General features: G+C 48.7%; 1 protein-coding gene across 2 annotated transcripts in view; it reads left to right on the top strand.

The window, feature by feature from the left end:
• PHTF2 (putative homeodomain transcription factor 2) overlaps positions 1-16,000 on the top strand; it is a 1,000,056-nt gene that overhangs the window by 877,150 nt on the left and 106,906 nt on the right. For both annotated transcript variants that reach the window (XM_069628039.1, XM_069628040.1), the window contains 2 exons: positions 11,750-11,905; positions 14,028-14,123. In XM_069628039.1, the coding sequence (XP_069484140.1) occupies positions 11,750-11,905; positions 14,028-14,123 (252 nt within the window). The remainder of the gene's footprint in view (positions 1-11,749; positions 11,906-14,027; positions 14,124-16,000) is intronic.

Genomic DNA, 16,000 nt, shown 5'->3' with positions numbered 1-16,000 from the left:
ACGGCCCGGGCCCTTGGAGTTCTGCAACAACGACGGACGCCCTTTCGGAGCAGCGGGGGCAAGGGCGCCTCCAAAGGTTCCGGCGGCGGTTTCTCCTCCTACCGTCAAGCGGCCCGCTCGTCGTCTCAGGAGGCCTACAGAGGACGAGGCAAGTCGGGCGGACCCCGCCGTCGTCGCCAAGGACAAGGCGGCAAAGCCTCGTCGAAGCAGGATTGAACCGGCCGTGGGGTCGGGCCCCCACCGAAGCACCCCGGTGGGAGGCCGGCTGGCGAGCTTCGTCAGCGTGTGGGAGTCCATCTCCACCGACCGTTGGGTGCTGGACGCCTTGGCCCGGGGCCACGCGCTCGAGTTTCAAAGAAAGTGTCCGCGCGTCCCCCCCGTGGCCAGGAAAGAACTGCACGTCCCTCAACTTCTCCTGGAGGTAAAGGCAATGCTCAGGAAGGGCGCCATCGAACTCGTCCCAAAGAGGCTTCGGGGCTCTGGAGTTTACTCGAGATACTTCCTCGTGAAGAAGAAGATGGGGGGATGGCGCCCCATCCTGGACCTGCGTCGTCTGAACAAGTTCATCAAGGCGCAAAAGTTCCGGATGGTCACCCTCCAGCACGTCCTGGGTCAGCTGGAGGAAGGAGACTTCCTGTCGTCGTTGGATTTGGAGGATGCCTATTAACATATTCCCATCCTGAAGGGGCACCGAAAATTCCTCAGGTTTGTGGTCCAAGGGCGTCATTACCAGTTCAAAGCCCTCCCCTTCGGACTACGGTCGGCACCCAGGGTGTTCACCAAGTGCCTCGCACCGGTGGCGGCGCAGCTGCGCCGCGAAGGGATCCACGTCTACCCCTACCTGGACGACTGGCTCATCCGAGCCAAGACAAGGGAGCTCGCCGTGGTTCACACGGCAAGGACCGTCCAACTTCTCACGGACCTGGGTTTCTCCGTGAACTACGCCAAATCCCACCTGGTACCCGCGCAAGACGCTCTGTTTCTGGGAGCGAGGCTCAACACAGTGTCTCTTCTGGCCTCCCCGTCGGAGGAGAGGACCAGGACCATCCTGGGCAAGGTGCAGCGGATGTTGGTGGCCGACGCGGCCAAGGTGAGGTCCATCAAGTCCCTCCTCGGAATGATGTCTTCCTGCATCTACCTCATTCCCATGTGCAGGCTCCGGATGCGCCCGTTGCAGGAGTTCCTGGACGCGCGCTGGATCCAAACGACGGGCAGCTTCGAGGAAAGGATCACACTCGACGAGAGTTTCCGACGAGCGATCCGGTGGTGGGGCACCCGCGCGCATCTGACGGCGGGCATGGACTTCCAGACCCCAGCCCACCAGGAGACAGTGACCACGGATGCCTCCCTGGAAGGGTGGGGAGCGCACACCGAAAATCTGCACGCAAGAGGCCTTTGGCTCCCGATGGAGAAATCCCTACATATCAACGTCCTGGAGCTCCGTGCAGTGTTTTGGGCCCTCAGGTCCTTCCTTCCGTCCCTCAAGGGCAAGGTGGTGAGGATCTTCACCGACAACACCACCACCATGTTTTACATCAGGAAACAGGGCGGAACCAGGTCCCCAGCACTGTCCAAGGAGGCGCAGGACCTGTGGCATTGGGCAGTCGCCCAAGGGATGTTTCTGGTGCCGTTTCATCTGGCAGGGATAAAAAAACACCATCGCCGACTCACTCAGCAGGGAGCTGCGCTCGTGCCACGAGTGGGAACTACGGCAGGATCTAGTGGATCGCCTCTTCCGACGGTGGGGCACTCCCCAGATCGACCTGTTCGCGACGGCGACGAACTCCAAGTGCCGGAGGTTCGCCAGCAGGTTTCCCCAGGCGAGGAGCATGGGCGATGCTTTCTCGTTCCCCTGGGAGGGCCTGTTCCTCTACGCGTTCCCTCCTTTGCCACTGCTAATCCGGCTCGTCAACCAGCTCAAGAGGTCACGGTGCAGGATGATCCTCGTCGCACCTGCGTGGCCGAGGCAGATATGGTTCCCGGACCTTCTGGACTTGTCAGCGTCCCCGCCAATCAAGCTGCCGGTGGACGCGGATCTGCTCTCCAGGGAAGGAGGTGCCATCCTCCACCACGACCCGAAATCGCTGAACTTGCAGGCCTGGCTCCTGCAGCGCTAGAGTTTGGAGGATACGACATACCGGCCGACTGCAGAGAGGTTCTTGCAAAGGCCAGGGCGTCCTCGACTCTTAAATGCTACGGACACAAATGGAAGAGGTTCTCTGTCTGGTGCCACGCACAGAAGATTAACCCTCTATGGATTACGGCTCCCCAAGTACTGCCGTACCTGCTGACGCTGGCCAAAGCTGGACTGGCACACGCGTCCATCAAGATTCATCTTGCTACGATCTCCTGATACACCAGAACCAGGGGGCGGACGTCCTTGTGGTCTCATCGTCTGGTGAAAGAGTTCATGAAGGGACTGTTCAGATCGTTCCCGCCGGTGAAGGCTCCGGCCCCGGCGTGGGAGCTCAACGTGGTGCTGACCAAGCTCATGGGACCTCCGTTCGAGCCTCTGCACTCGGCCCCGTTGAAGTTTCTGTCGTGGAAAACAGCGTTTCTTGTGGCCATCACCTCCGCACGACGGGTGGGAGAGATCCAGGCCCTTTCCTGCAAGGCCCCGTACTTGACTTTTCACGACACGAGGGTAGTGCTCAGGACGCACCCCTCCTTCATGCCCAAGGTACCGTCGGACTTCCACCTCAACGAACCCTTGGTGTTGCCTGTATTCTTCCCGTCGCCTTCGTCGCCGGCTGAGAGGACTTTGCACTCGCTGGATGTGGCTAGAGCGCTGAAGTTCTACGTAGACCGCACAAAGTGTTTTCGGAAGACGTCACAACTCTTTGTGAACTTTGGACCTGTCAATCAGGGGAAAGCTCTCTCGAAGGCTTCCATTTCCAGATGGCTCTCCGGCTGTATCATGTACCGTCACCGGTTGGCAAACCGACCGCTGCCTGGCCGTCCGAGAGCCCATTCCACCAGAGCGATCGCAGCTACCACGGCGTTCCTATCTGGTGTGCCTCTGCTGGACATATGCAGGGCTGCTACGTGGAGGTCGACGCACACCTTCACGAAATTCTACTGCGTCGACCGGGATTCCAGGGAGGAGTCCAGGGTCGGCCAAGCAGTGCTGCGCAAGCTGTTCGCCTGAGGTGAGCCTGGTGAGGAGGTAAGATGCTTAATGTTGAGTTTGATGTGATGCTTAATGTTGAGCCTTTGCCACCTCCCGTGGTTGTGCATGTGTGTACTGCTATGTATTCTTTATTCATGAGCATGTGAATCCATGCCAGACCCCATGCTGGAGAAGGAACAAGTTACTTACCTGTAACTGTTGTTCTCCAGCATGGGTCTGGCATGGATTCACATGCGAACCCTCCCGCCTACCCCTCTGCGGCTCTTCACTTGGTCATACTGCCACTTCACGTGCTCCCAAATCTGAAGATGGCTGCCAGAGGCGGTGCTTAGGTAGAGGGCAGTCATTGGCTGTGGTCAGTATGACGCAGAGACCAGTGATTGGTTATTGCTACGAAAGACAGATCAGAAACGAAACTGATACTGATTTTTTCTTTACCGAGGATTCCCAGCCTGACAGGGAATATTCATGAGCATGTGAATCCATGCCAGACCCATGCTGGAGAACAACAGTTACAGGTAAGTAACTTGTTCCTTAGGGAGTATGGTCATCTTGACCGCCATGATTCTACCCCACCAGGAAATCGCCAATGGGTTCCATTTTAATAGATGTTTTTTAATATTTTCCAAGATTATGGGGTAATTATGAGCATAAAGTTCATCAATTTTCCCAGTGAGAGTGATACCCAAATATTTGATTCCCGTGGTCGCTACCTTCAATTGGCAATCTATCGCACTTGCGCGGATTTCTTCTTTGTTACCTGCCAGGATCAGTATCTCTGATTTTTGCCTGTTTATTTTTAATCCCGAGATCTCCCCGAATTTGTCTATGACTTCCATTAGATGCGTTAAGGACCGCCCCGAGTCTCCTATAGCCACTAGCATGTCATCTGCATATGCCACAGCTTTGTGCTCCTGTCCCGCCATTTCTATGCCCTTTACCTCCGGTAAATCCCTGATTTTCGCCAGTAAGGGTTCCAGATATATAGCATATAAAAGGGGGGAAAGTGGGCACCCTTGTTTCGTTCCTCTCTCTAGGTATACTTTATTCGACAATCCGCCATTCACAGCTATTCTTATGGACGGGGAGTTGTAGTTAGCCCGGATCATGTCGATGTATCCTTCACCCATTCCCATTTTTTTAGGACCAGAAATGGAAATGTCCACTCCACCCGGTCGAACGCTTTCTCCGCGTCCAGGGCTACCAGTGCCGCTGGGGTCTGTTTAAAGCCTATTTTTTCTACCAAATGGAGGACCCTACGAAGGTTGTCCTGTGTCTGCCGATTAGGGACGAATCCTGATTGATCCTGGTTTATCAGTGTAGGGAGGAGTGGTGCCAGTCTAGCAGCTAATATTTTAGTATACAGTTTTGCGTCTAGATTTATTAAGGCAATGGGGCGGTAGGCGGTGGGACATTGTTCTTCCTTCCCCTTTTTATGGAACACCAGTACTTTTGCCTCATTCATGGTTTGGGTCACTGATCCCTTCCCCCCAAAAGTATTATATAGGGACGTGAGTACAGGAGCGAGGATGTCTTTGTATGTTTTATAAAACGAGGGCGGTATATCCATCCGGGCCCGGTGCTTTGTTCATGGGGAGGGACTGTATTGCTGCATGGACCTCTTCTATTGTAATTTCTTTTTCTAAGTTTAGCCTCTCTTCCTCCCCCAGTACGGGAAGTTGAATCCCGGCGAGAAAGTCTTCTTGGTCATCTCTGTTAGGGAGATCCGTAGTGTATAGTTTTTGATAGAACCTTTCAAGTACCTGCCCTATCTCAGAGGTTTGGGTCCTCAGTTGGCCAGTCTCATCTTTTAAAGCTTTTATTGTTCGCGTCTGCTGCGTGCTTTTCAATTGTTTTGCTAGGAGTTTATCGGCTTTATTCGCCTTTACATAGTACCAGTGTTTTGTGTGTAGAAGTGCCTTTTCCGCTTTTTTCGTACATAGGGCTTCTAGCTGCCCCTGCACGTGTCTTAATGTACGCATGATTTTCCTAGTTGGAGTCTGGATCAGTTCTGCCTGGATCGCCCCTATTTGTGCTTCTAGTTCCTTTTCCCATTGGTGGTTCATTTTTTCTCTCTGTGCTTTGAGTGCTATTAGATGTCCCCTTATTACCTTATTGTGTCTGGGAGGTCATTCTCTGCCAAGAAATCTGTGATATGTTCCCTGAGTTTCTGCGCCGTCACTGGGTCCCTTATTATATCCTCCGGGAGGCGCCAACTCCAGAGCCTGGGATAATGTGTGGGCCAGATGACGGTCATCCACAAAGGGGCATGGTTCGAGAGCGTGATAGGTTCAATCTCGATCTGTTTTATCTTACCTAGGAGGCTCAGTGAAACCCAGAGGTAATCTATCCTCGAGGCTGTATTATGTACGTGCGAGTAGTATGTATAGCTTTTTCGTTCTAGGTTGGCATTGCGCCAAGCCTCGGCAAGCCCAAGGTGCGTGATTTTTTGCTTTAGGTTTTTCGATGGGGCATCTTGACTATGTTTCCTGGGCCCGGATCTGTCTAGGGATGGGTCCCACGCCATGTTGAAGTCCCCCCCCCAGTATTACCTCTCCAGCAGCTTGTTGATCTATTTTGTCTAGGACCTCTCTTATGAAGCCATCAGGCCTGTGTTGGGGGCGTATACCGTTGCCAATGTCAGGGGTTGGCCAACTATCGTTATAACTACTATTAGGCTTCTCCCCGGTTTATCTCCCCATGAGAACTTGACTTGTGCGTGCAGGGAGTCTCTGACCGCTATGAGGACCCCGGCCCTTTTCTCTGGCGCGTTTGCCTGAAAGATTTGGTTGAACCCCCTAAGGCGGAATTTATGCTCGTCTTGGGCCCTTATATGTGTCTCCTGGAGCATTACGATGTCAAAAGCCCCCTGCTTAATGGAGTGTGCTACTTTTTTACGCTTGACTGGATAGTTTAGGCCACTTACATTCTGTGTCAGGATTTTTATCCCCATGTGTCTTCCCGTATTAGGTAGTGTGCCACAGATCTTCTGGTCTCTTTTGCAATTCCAGAGTGATCCCCGGGTTTCCCCTGTCCCCAACTCCCCCTACCGCCCCCCGTTGTGTCACGCAATCCCCAACTGGCGTGTTCCCCCCCCCTACCCCAACTGCCCTGAGGATGGCATGATTTACTACTAGCACCTTGGCGTGTTGCCTCGTGCCTCACGCCCTCTACCGTACTCAGGGATAACTTTGAAGGGGATCCTAAACCCTTCGTCATGACTTCAGTGGCCTCCGTGTCCCCCCCCCCCCCCCCGTCCCGGCACCTGTATGTTGGTCTCTCGGATTCTTACTGTCTCTGTCCTGTCCCCGATGGGTGCTGTGTCCTGCTTCTGCTCCGACATTCTAGACGTTCCCCTGTGCGTTACTTCCTCCTGCTTGGTCGTCTCTCTCTCCTGTTCATCGTTTTCCATCCCGAGTGTGTCGTCTTAACGGGGGGACCAGAGCAGCTTGCCTGCGGGGGGTCTTCGTCTTGGTCCTGCAGGTTCATAAGTCTTTGCCCTTCTTCCCGTGAAGTTATCCTTTTGTGTGTGCCCTCCCACGTAAACAGCAGGCCAAATGGAAATGTCCACTTGTATCTAATTTGGCGGGCTGTCAGCTCCTTCGTTATCTGGGACTTTTCTCTTCTCTTCTGGAGCATTATCAATGCCAGATCCTGATACAGCTGTATTTCCTCCCCGTTCATTCGAATGAAGTCCATTGTTCTGGCCTTTCTGAACACTGGCTCTTTTTGTGTATATCTGGTGAGGGCCACCAAAACGTCTCTCGGGCGATCGTTTTGGGGAGTCGATCTTTTTGGTCCCACCCTGTGTATTCGATCTATCAGGACTTCTTCTCCCTCGTCCTGGTCTAGGATGTCTGAAAAAACTTGTTGGACCGCTGACTTAAGATCTTTATCTTCCACCGTCTCTGGTACGTTCTTTATCCTAATATTCGATCTTCGTGACCTGTTTTCCAAGTCTTCACATTGGATTTCCAAGTTGTGCGTTAGGCGGGCTAAGTGTTCCTGTGTTTCTGCAACTTGTTGTGTCTCTTCCTCCATGTTCTGCACGATCTTCTCCAAGGTGTCTGTTCTTTCTCCCAGGCCAGATACTTCCGTTTTTAATTCCTGCATAGCCGATTTGAAGTGACTTCATAGCATCCAGATGCGCATTCATTGAGTCCATGAGTTATGTTCGGAGTTCCCCGAACCACATCTTCAGATCCTCTTTTGTGGCCATGTCTTCGTGGGGGGGGTTCGTTCCCAGGTCGTTATTTGGTTGTTTGGGCGTTTTCGCCTTGTCCGTGGTTCCTTTGTCCCCTCCTCCCCCAGAATTGGGCCAGGTTGTGGTCTTGCTTCGGCAGTTGGTTTGAGGGGTTGGTTGATCCGTGTCTCCCTCTGGATTTTGACATTTATGCCTCCACGTGGAAGCTTCTCGATGGGGACCGGCCCTGTCGGCGTGTTTCTCGGTCTGCGGCCTCTGCTGATCTTCCGTAGTCTTCTGTCCCCGATCCGTATGGTTCTCAGACCGGGGTCGCCTGTTAGTACCCCTAAGAGCGGGGGGAGTCACGGCAGTATGTGTCCGCTCCCCACCTGAGGCTGGTCCCTGTGGAGGTGGGGAGCTTCCCCAATTTACGAGTGTATCTTGCCGCTTTGGAGGATCCGTTTTCTCCTCTCCGTACGTTGCCTGTGGCCTGTGACCACCAACGGGTCGTGCCCTTGCCCCTGTGTGAGGGGGGCTCTCGGAGCGGGGGAGGTTACGGGGTTACGGTTAGTGTGCCCGGCTTCGGAGGTCCATGACTCTTGTTGTGAGCCTTTTGCTCTCTCCCCTCGATCAGTTCGGTCACGTACCTTAAAGTGCCTGGCTTCGGGCTGCGTTCTTCCCAATATGTGTGGGGCCCGGAGAGCGGGGGAGATCGAGGCTAGTGTGGCGGCTCCAGACGCCGTGCCTTTTGTTGTTTGTGCGGAGCCCTCTCTCCCTTCCCTCGATCTGCTTGGGCGTGTGTCTGATTATTTTTGTTCGGCGGTTAGTGTCGTTTCCCCGCATCCAACTCTGGGGCTGCTTCTTCCTCTCGCCCTTCCTCGCGGAGCCGCGCTGGGGTCGTCTCCGTGCCCGGTCTCGGGTATTTCTCACGTCCGAGGCCCGCGGGGGGGGGGTCTCCTCCCCCGCGATTCCCTGGTCGATTCAATCCGTGGGCGCGGGGGGCAAGTCTCGTGTACTGCGTCACCAGTGGGCGGCCTCGATGTCGGGTCCCGGTCCGCATCCACTGCTCCCGGACTGTGGATCGATAGGGAACCGCGGGTCCGCCAATGTATTCCGGCCGCGTTGGGGTTTACCGCCGTTGTGTATGGGACCGGTGGGCCCTCATATATGGGGGGGCTTCGTCTGCGGGTTTCCGGGGACAGTTTCCTCCGACTACTTCGAGAAATCTGCTAGTGGGCTGGCTGCTGTATAGGCCCGGGAGGGGAGAGCCGGAGCGCGCTCAGGCACGTCCTCTCTCCACGGCGGCCATCTTGAAGTCCTCGATTTTTTTCAAGACCAACAGCGGCAGCAGTGCCGTTGGTGCCAACAGGGCCCAGCAAGCTTTACCAACCTGGCAGGACCCCACAACGGAGCACAGCTGCTAACGACTAAGGTTCTCAGCCTGGTTCATGTTGGTGAAGACCCATCCTGGCACAGGCAGCCTTTGTCTTCAAACGTCGATCTTGGCTCCGGCACCAGCTCGCTTCTATTTCGGCATCAGTGGCCCAGCTGGGCACCAACAGCACAGGAGCCCCTCTTGAAAGGAGGAACCTGATTGGTTCCCGCTGAGGGTGCTACTAGAAAATACAAGCACTCTGGCATTTGCAGGGGCCTGCGGAGGACTCGACAATAAAAAAAAAGTTTGATTGCGACTGTTGTAGGTGAACCCCCAGAGCTTATGTATGTTTATCCCAACCACTACTTATTTTGATAATAAACTAAGTTTGAAACCAGATTGCTTCTGATTTGTTTTTTGGGGTATTTTCATTCATATTGTGTTCAGACTACAAACTAAATGGCCTCTTACTGCTAGTAAAGAAAGGATCAGGCAATACAGAGCACTGCAGTGAGGCAGAAAGCCAACATCAGATACAGGAAGGGAGTCTGAATAAAAGAAAAGTGTTAATGTTGAAGTAGGAGAAAAAACTGCAGGCATTGCATCTGAAGGAGAGAAAAATAAAAGGCTCAAATATCCTGATCTGGTGGACAAAGTTAGAAATTCTCAGAGGTTTTCCGATTCACTGCTTGACACCTCAAATGGCAGTAATGACAGGCTTGTCCGAATATGATGAGGTGGCCCATTCCCTTCAGCTTTCAAGCGTTGCAGTGCTCGGAACAAGGACTATCGCAGTGTCCTGGAACACAGCATGATCGTGTGCGCTTCAAGTCCTTTCTTCTTTCCATTCAGGGAAAAGCATTTCAAACGTTTTACAGGCAACACCACTTTAATGTTTTATGTAAACAAACACATGGAGGTACCTGATCTCACCTACTTTGGCGACTAGCAACGGTAACTGGCAGCAGGCCCTTTTACACCATGTTTTTCTGATTGCTTCCACCTGGAAGGGAAGATTACCATCATGGCAGACTCCTTATACTGACTTTTTCAGGGTCCTCATGAGTGGGAGTGGAGCCATTTAGTGACAACGGAAATGTTCCTTAGGGGAGGCCGTCCACAAATTGAGCAGTTTCTGCACGCCCAGTATGTATCCCAGATGGGAATCTGAGAAAACAGCATACTAGTTGCTCTTTCCCTTAATTGGTCTCACAAGATGCAATAAATGCCTTTCCTCCCGATTGAATTTTAGATCATTTGATCGTCACCTGTAGGGGTCTGTCTCTGTGTCTTTATTGCCTGAAGACCTCCATCACCAAGTGAATTGTGTCATGCATTTCTGAGGCTTACGATGTTAGAGTGGTGGAGGTTCCGCAAGGTCTATGGGCTCCCTCTACCACGGACCATGTAGCATTGGTGGCCTTTCAAAGGCTCTGAAATGTGTAAGGCAGCCACTTGGGAAACACCATTAGCCTTTTGCAAACATGAAGTATTGGACACATCTTCTAAGAAACATGTATCCTTTGACAAAGAAGTGTTTTAAATTGTTAGCCTCATGTCCTATCTCTCTGTGCTGTCCCCATCATCCAGTGTGATGTCCCCAACCAGCGTGATGTCCCCAACCAGCTAAGGAGGGAGAGCAGAAATTAAAAATAACCTTCATTGTGAATCAGGTTCTCTTAATCCTTGCTTTCCTTTCTCAACATCCACCCTGCTATCCCAACACCCAGCTTTCCATCCCCAATAAAGTATATGCTGCGCTACCACCACCTTTGAACTGGATGTTTGGATTAGTGACATACTGGTAGAGGGGGGGAAAGGGTTTGCCAGCAGAGGGATGCGTTTGTGTAGGGGCTCTACCTGCTAATCAAAGCTCTTAAAATTCCCTTTTTATTATCGGTTTTTTCCGAGAATGCAGGCTATCCCAGCTAGTTGTTCATTAGGATGAGTAAGGACTAAGAGCATGGGATGCACTGTGAAGGTGATTTTCCAAATATCCACTGTGTGTCATCTTGACAGCTGCATCCTTCTGGTGGCATTTCAAAGATGTCTGCATTCAGACTGCGCCTGGAGCCACATCAAAAAATGAGGAACCTGTGCAAGGAAGAAAGTTTGCACCTAAATGAAAATTCTTGTTTTTAAGCAACTTGGTCACCAGAATTAATTACAGTACAAGAAGTTAATTGTCTTCAACATTAAAAAGGAATTGTTCACCCGCAAGACAGCCAGCTTCATCTTGGATACGCTTCACATGAGGATATCGAAATTAATTTTATTAGGAAGTCTTACCCGATGCAAGAGGGAGTTGGTGGAATATTAAGGTTGACTACTAATGCCTACTACTTACTAGCTGCTCCTCCTATAGTCTAGACACTATGGGGAAGATTTACAACATATTTTCCAAAAAGCACATGTAAACAATTTGTGCATGCCTTGATTGCACAAAACAGTTGGAGCCATGCTATTAGTTGTGGAGGGACATTGAGGTGCTCAACAACTACCTGATTCGATTGTTAAATGTAATCTATTCGGTAGATAGAAACTGTTTGTACTTCACATCCATTTTAGCAAGTGAACCTATTTACGAGTCAGCTTGCAACCACCTCCTCATTCAGATACCCATAGGTACACGTAAGGTCTTGATATGAGGAAATGTCCTCCATATGGTAAGTGTGAGCCGTCACAAGTTTCATCTTCTCAGCTCAATTCTGCATGTGATTTTCAAAGTTAATTTGTAAGGTTGATCATCTTTAATGGGGCCTTCTAGATGACACATTTCGATTTACACATGTTGTACATAAGTATTGTTTTCAAATACCCAGTGCAACGACTGAGAACTGCTCCTCCCAACGCCTCCCAACAAAGTAACAGCTACAAAGAGTAATCTGAGTCTATAGCGGAACTGTTGTAGTTTTATTAGTACCATTATTCATAGTAGTTTACTGTTACGATGGAGCTATGTTAACCAATGATCTTTCTGGAAACCATTGTTAGTTTTTCATGCAGCATAAATGTAAAAAGGTGAAATGTCTCATCTTTTTCTTACTTGTATTTTTTGTAGCTACTACATGTCCACAAGGTCTTCCTTGAATGCCACTACAATTGGGAACTGGTTATATGGTGTATTTCGCTTACTCTCTTCCTTCTGAGATTTGTTACTCTTGGTTCCGAAACTAATAAGAAGTATAGCAATACCTCTATATTGTTGACCGAACAGGTGAGTCTTTTTAAAATTGAAAACCTTGAATACTTTTGTTAATGTATCTTTCGGGTACATTTTCATACAACACGCAAGCCTTTACTATAGAATGTTCTATTTTATGAATGCTGTCATAGTTTTAATTTCATATCAATGAATCACCTGACCCTCATTTTCAAAATGTCCTGCTTTGTAATGAGTTCCTTACCAAGTTTAAATATTCCTAATGAAAATAGAGCTCATTATCCAGATCTTTCAAACCTCTGCTATTCGGATTGACCTCTGATCATTTTACAATTACAATTTGTCACTGTGATCAATTGGTACAACACTTCTAAGCTCTCCGAAGACGACCACAACACACACATTTTATAGTCAACTATTTTCCATTTCCTGTTCTCTATTTTTCTCATCTATGGTAACTGGTGGGTCCCGGAGTATGTTGCACAGTATCGAAAGCTGCATGGGACACCTGCGTGGACATGCCTCCCCCGCATGGGATCTCCTTTGTGCATGCTCCTGGGCCACAACTGAGTCCTTTGCTCTGCATGATTCAGACTTGCACATCATAGTGACAGCTGGTCTATTCTGCATTTAAAAAAATGTACAGTTGCGACTGATTAATTAAATTAGCTGGAAGTTCATATATATTTTCCAGTAAAGAACGAGAGCATCGTGGAGTAGCCTGAACCAACCAAGGGTAGTAATTTCCTCAGAGAAATGTTTATAGTAATGTGTTAAAATGCTGAATTTTACAGCACACCTTTTGTGAGAATTGGGTAAAAATCCATACAATTTGCAATGGTTTTGTATGTTAAAACATGAAAAAAATTTACAGAATTCCTGTGCCTGCAATATAGACTCACTATTCTTAGAGAGGCACAGCTACACCCTACTGATGAGGTTCAACCAGACCGAAACATGTGTCTGGAGTTGGTGTTGGTACTCTTGTTCAGAGGAGAATTGCCTAGCATTTCGGTGCTGGACTGCCCCAGGGCAGGACAAAGACTGATATGTTTGGGATATTTCTTCTCTGTGAAAGATAGTGAGCTAAAGACTCTGGGTAAGGCTCTTGTAACCAGGACTCATGTCTGGCAGAGAGTCTCCCAGGACCCCCCTTGTTATCTGCAATATATACCAGTCTATCCACTGTAAAATATTTCCACGATGCCTGCGCCCACAGCTGCGCCAGAGGCTAAGATCAATTCTAAACCTTTCAGCCATCACCTTTTGTTTTGTAGAAATGCCCCCGAGTGGAACAGGTATTCCCAGACGTGGCTCTCTAGCCTACTAGTACAAATTTGAAACTGTCCTATTAAGCTCCTAGCAAGTTGTAATCCATATTACCGGACAGTTCTACTTTACAATACTTGTATTTTTTTTCCATTCCTATAAAATGCTTCATGGATGATCCTACATCTCTTTAAAGTCGTTTTTAAATTGTATCTGTGTGCTTTTACATACAATTACAGGCACTTCAGTAGACCTGATTTAAAAAGAAATGCAAAGAGCATGCCCAATAAATGGATCTTCACATTCTAGGCCATTCGGAGCATAATCATTGGAACTTCACTTCCCAAAACATTTAAAGAAATTGCCTTTAATGAAAATTACCATTTTTGTTAAAAAAAAAATAGTGAATCAAACGGCTATTACTTGGAAAATAGCAATCAACATGAGTAGAGTGCACTGATTTTTTAAATAAACTACTAATCACAGGGTCAGGCCTGAATGTGCAAAGATCCGTTAGAGGACATTTCAGGCACTTCATCAAAGATCAAACTCCTGGCAAGTATATTACCTGTCCTCTCTCACACAGTCTCACTGAACTATACACTAAACTCATTTACCTAGGGCTACACAGCATCCGTTTGAATCAGTGTTCTGGAGGGGTACTAACAAGTAACTAACAAGTAGATGGACCGTGCCTCGGGCACAGAGCATAAAACTATTTAGACTGTAAATAGCTACTCTTGAATCTTTCTTGGTACTTGTAATGGCATTTTTCTGAAGGAGTTTTCCATTCAGATTCATTTTATTATACATTTTTGTATGTTGATAGTTTTATTTTTATATAGTATTATCTAGTACAATCTTTTACATAGTTTATATTCACTGCTGAACTCATTTGTTTTGACAGATAAATCTATACTTGAAAATGGAGAAAAAACCAAACAAGAAAGAGGAACTGACACTTGTGAACAATGTTTTAAAACTAGCTACCAAGCTATTAAAGGTAAGTAACAAGAATGTGGCTCGCTATTTTGAGACAGTATAATTTCCTGTTGACTGCATCAATATTAACACCAATGAATCCGAAAACAGTGCTCCTATTCATAGCTTTTTATTCCAGCTCAGGCCACATGGCATCGTGAAGCCACGCACAGCATTATTGACTATTTCTGTGTGTCTAGTAACCTGGGGTTAAGGATTCTTACACTGCAATCATTGAAAACCACTAAAAGCGATCATTCGTTGTTGAAACTCAAATGTCTTTTGGCGGTGTCGGATACTTTGTCCCCATGCCCAGCAGCAGTTGAAGTAAACATGAGTGGAAATCGCTTAAGACTGAGCACAAATGAGATCGTGTTCTAACGGCTGATCTAAGTGATTTGACAGACGTTGTGGACTATACTCCGCTTCTACAGAATCATATCATTTCGATCAAAGATAGCGCTCAGCAACATAAGCTGCATACTCACCCTTTTAGTAAATTGCTTGATGTTAAAAAAGAAAGAACTAAGAAAAGATGTCCGTAAAATAAAAATGCAAAAAAATGTACCACCTAAGATAATGCTGGAGAAAGTGAAGGCCAGACGGGCGATCTATAGAAATTGGTTGAAATCTCATAGTGATTGTAGAACAGGATTCTGCCGAGTTTATGATGAAACTGATGATTACAAAGAATACACGCGACATCTGGCGAATATTAAATAGGGGCCCCTTTAACGGTTCCAATTCTACGCAGAACACAATTTCTGGGGATACTTGGTGTAAACACTTTAGGTCAGTGTTCAATAGCCAGCTGAAGGTTCCCAAAAGTAAATCCGCGGTTAGATTGGGTCCCTGGGATGTCCAGATGTCGCTGTCAGACATCATTGACGCTATTAAGTCACTGAAAAATTCTCGCGCTGCTGGTCCGGACATAAGTAATGTCAGACTAAAATAAATCCACAGATCTGGGCACCTTTTATTGAGTGTTTGTTCCATAAAATCGCAAAATCTAAGTGTTTGCCTAAGCGTCTGTTCATTTGAGGAAGCTGCATTTTGTTGAATGAACGTTTGTTCTGGTTTCGCTTTTTGACATTGGCGCTGCGAGTCTTGGAGGACTCTTGCCAGGGGAATCTGCGCTCGCTTCCTGGAGGAGGCGGAGCGCATCGGCGCTCACGTGTGCAGTCACGTGACCTCTTCTCCAGTTGAAGTCACAGCCGCAACCACCCTTGCGGCTTTAAGCCCGGCCGCGGAGTAAAGGGCGGCGCATTCTTCAGCGGCACGAACTGTTTTGCTGCTGTTTGGCGCTGGGTCCTGGTCTTGTCTTGGCACCCACTGGATCTGCTGTTAAGCTTAGATCTCGGCCTCTGGTCACTTTCAACTGCAGTTGTGCGCCGAGTGGTGCGGCATCACAAATAGCATGACCGCACAATCGGGATCGGGGGGCCAGGTGGGGCCACAAACAAGACGAAAGACCATACAACAACGGCGGATGCAGAATCCATGGACAGCTTTAAAAGCAGACTCTGGCTTAGAGACATCCAAGGTAAGCTCAAAATCAAGAAAAAGTGTATCTAAGCAAATAGTGGATCCTTGTTTACAATTCGAACCCATTGAGCACATTGTTCAATCAGTAGACTGTACAACCCCCTTGATAATCAGTAAAGACTTGGAATATTTACCCAAAGCGTTTGTAAATTTATCTACTGTTGAAGCTGGGGCAGAAGTTGGGGCCAGAGACGAAGCTATGTCAACTAGCTTTCTTGCCCCGTCTGATGAAATGGAAATCTTAAATAGTCTTCCGACACAAGTATCGGCTGATCTAAACGTCGCCGATAACTCTTTTGTTGCTCCTGTAGCTTTTGATGTTGCGCAAAAATATTCAAATAATTATGGAGATCC

The sequence above is a fragment of the Ambystoma mexicanum genome, chromosome 12 (genome assembly GCF_040938575.1).
Source record: "Ambystoma mexicanum isolate Mex_15411 chromosome 12, UKY_AmexF1_1, whole genome shotgun sequence".
In the NCBI taxonomy this organism is placed as follows: Eukaryota; Metazoa; Chordata; class Amphibia; order Caudata; family Ambystomatidae; genus Ambystoma; species Ambystoma mexicanum.
This window is presented reverse-complemented; position numbering and strand designations above follow the sequence as displayed.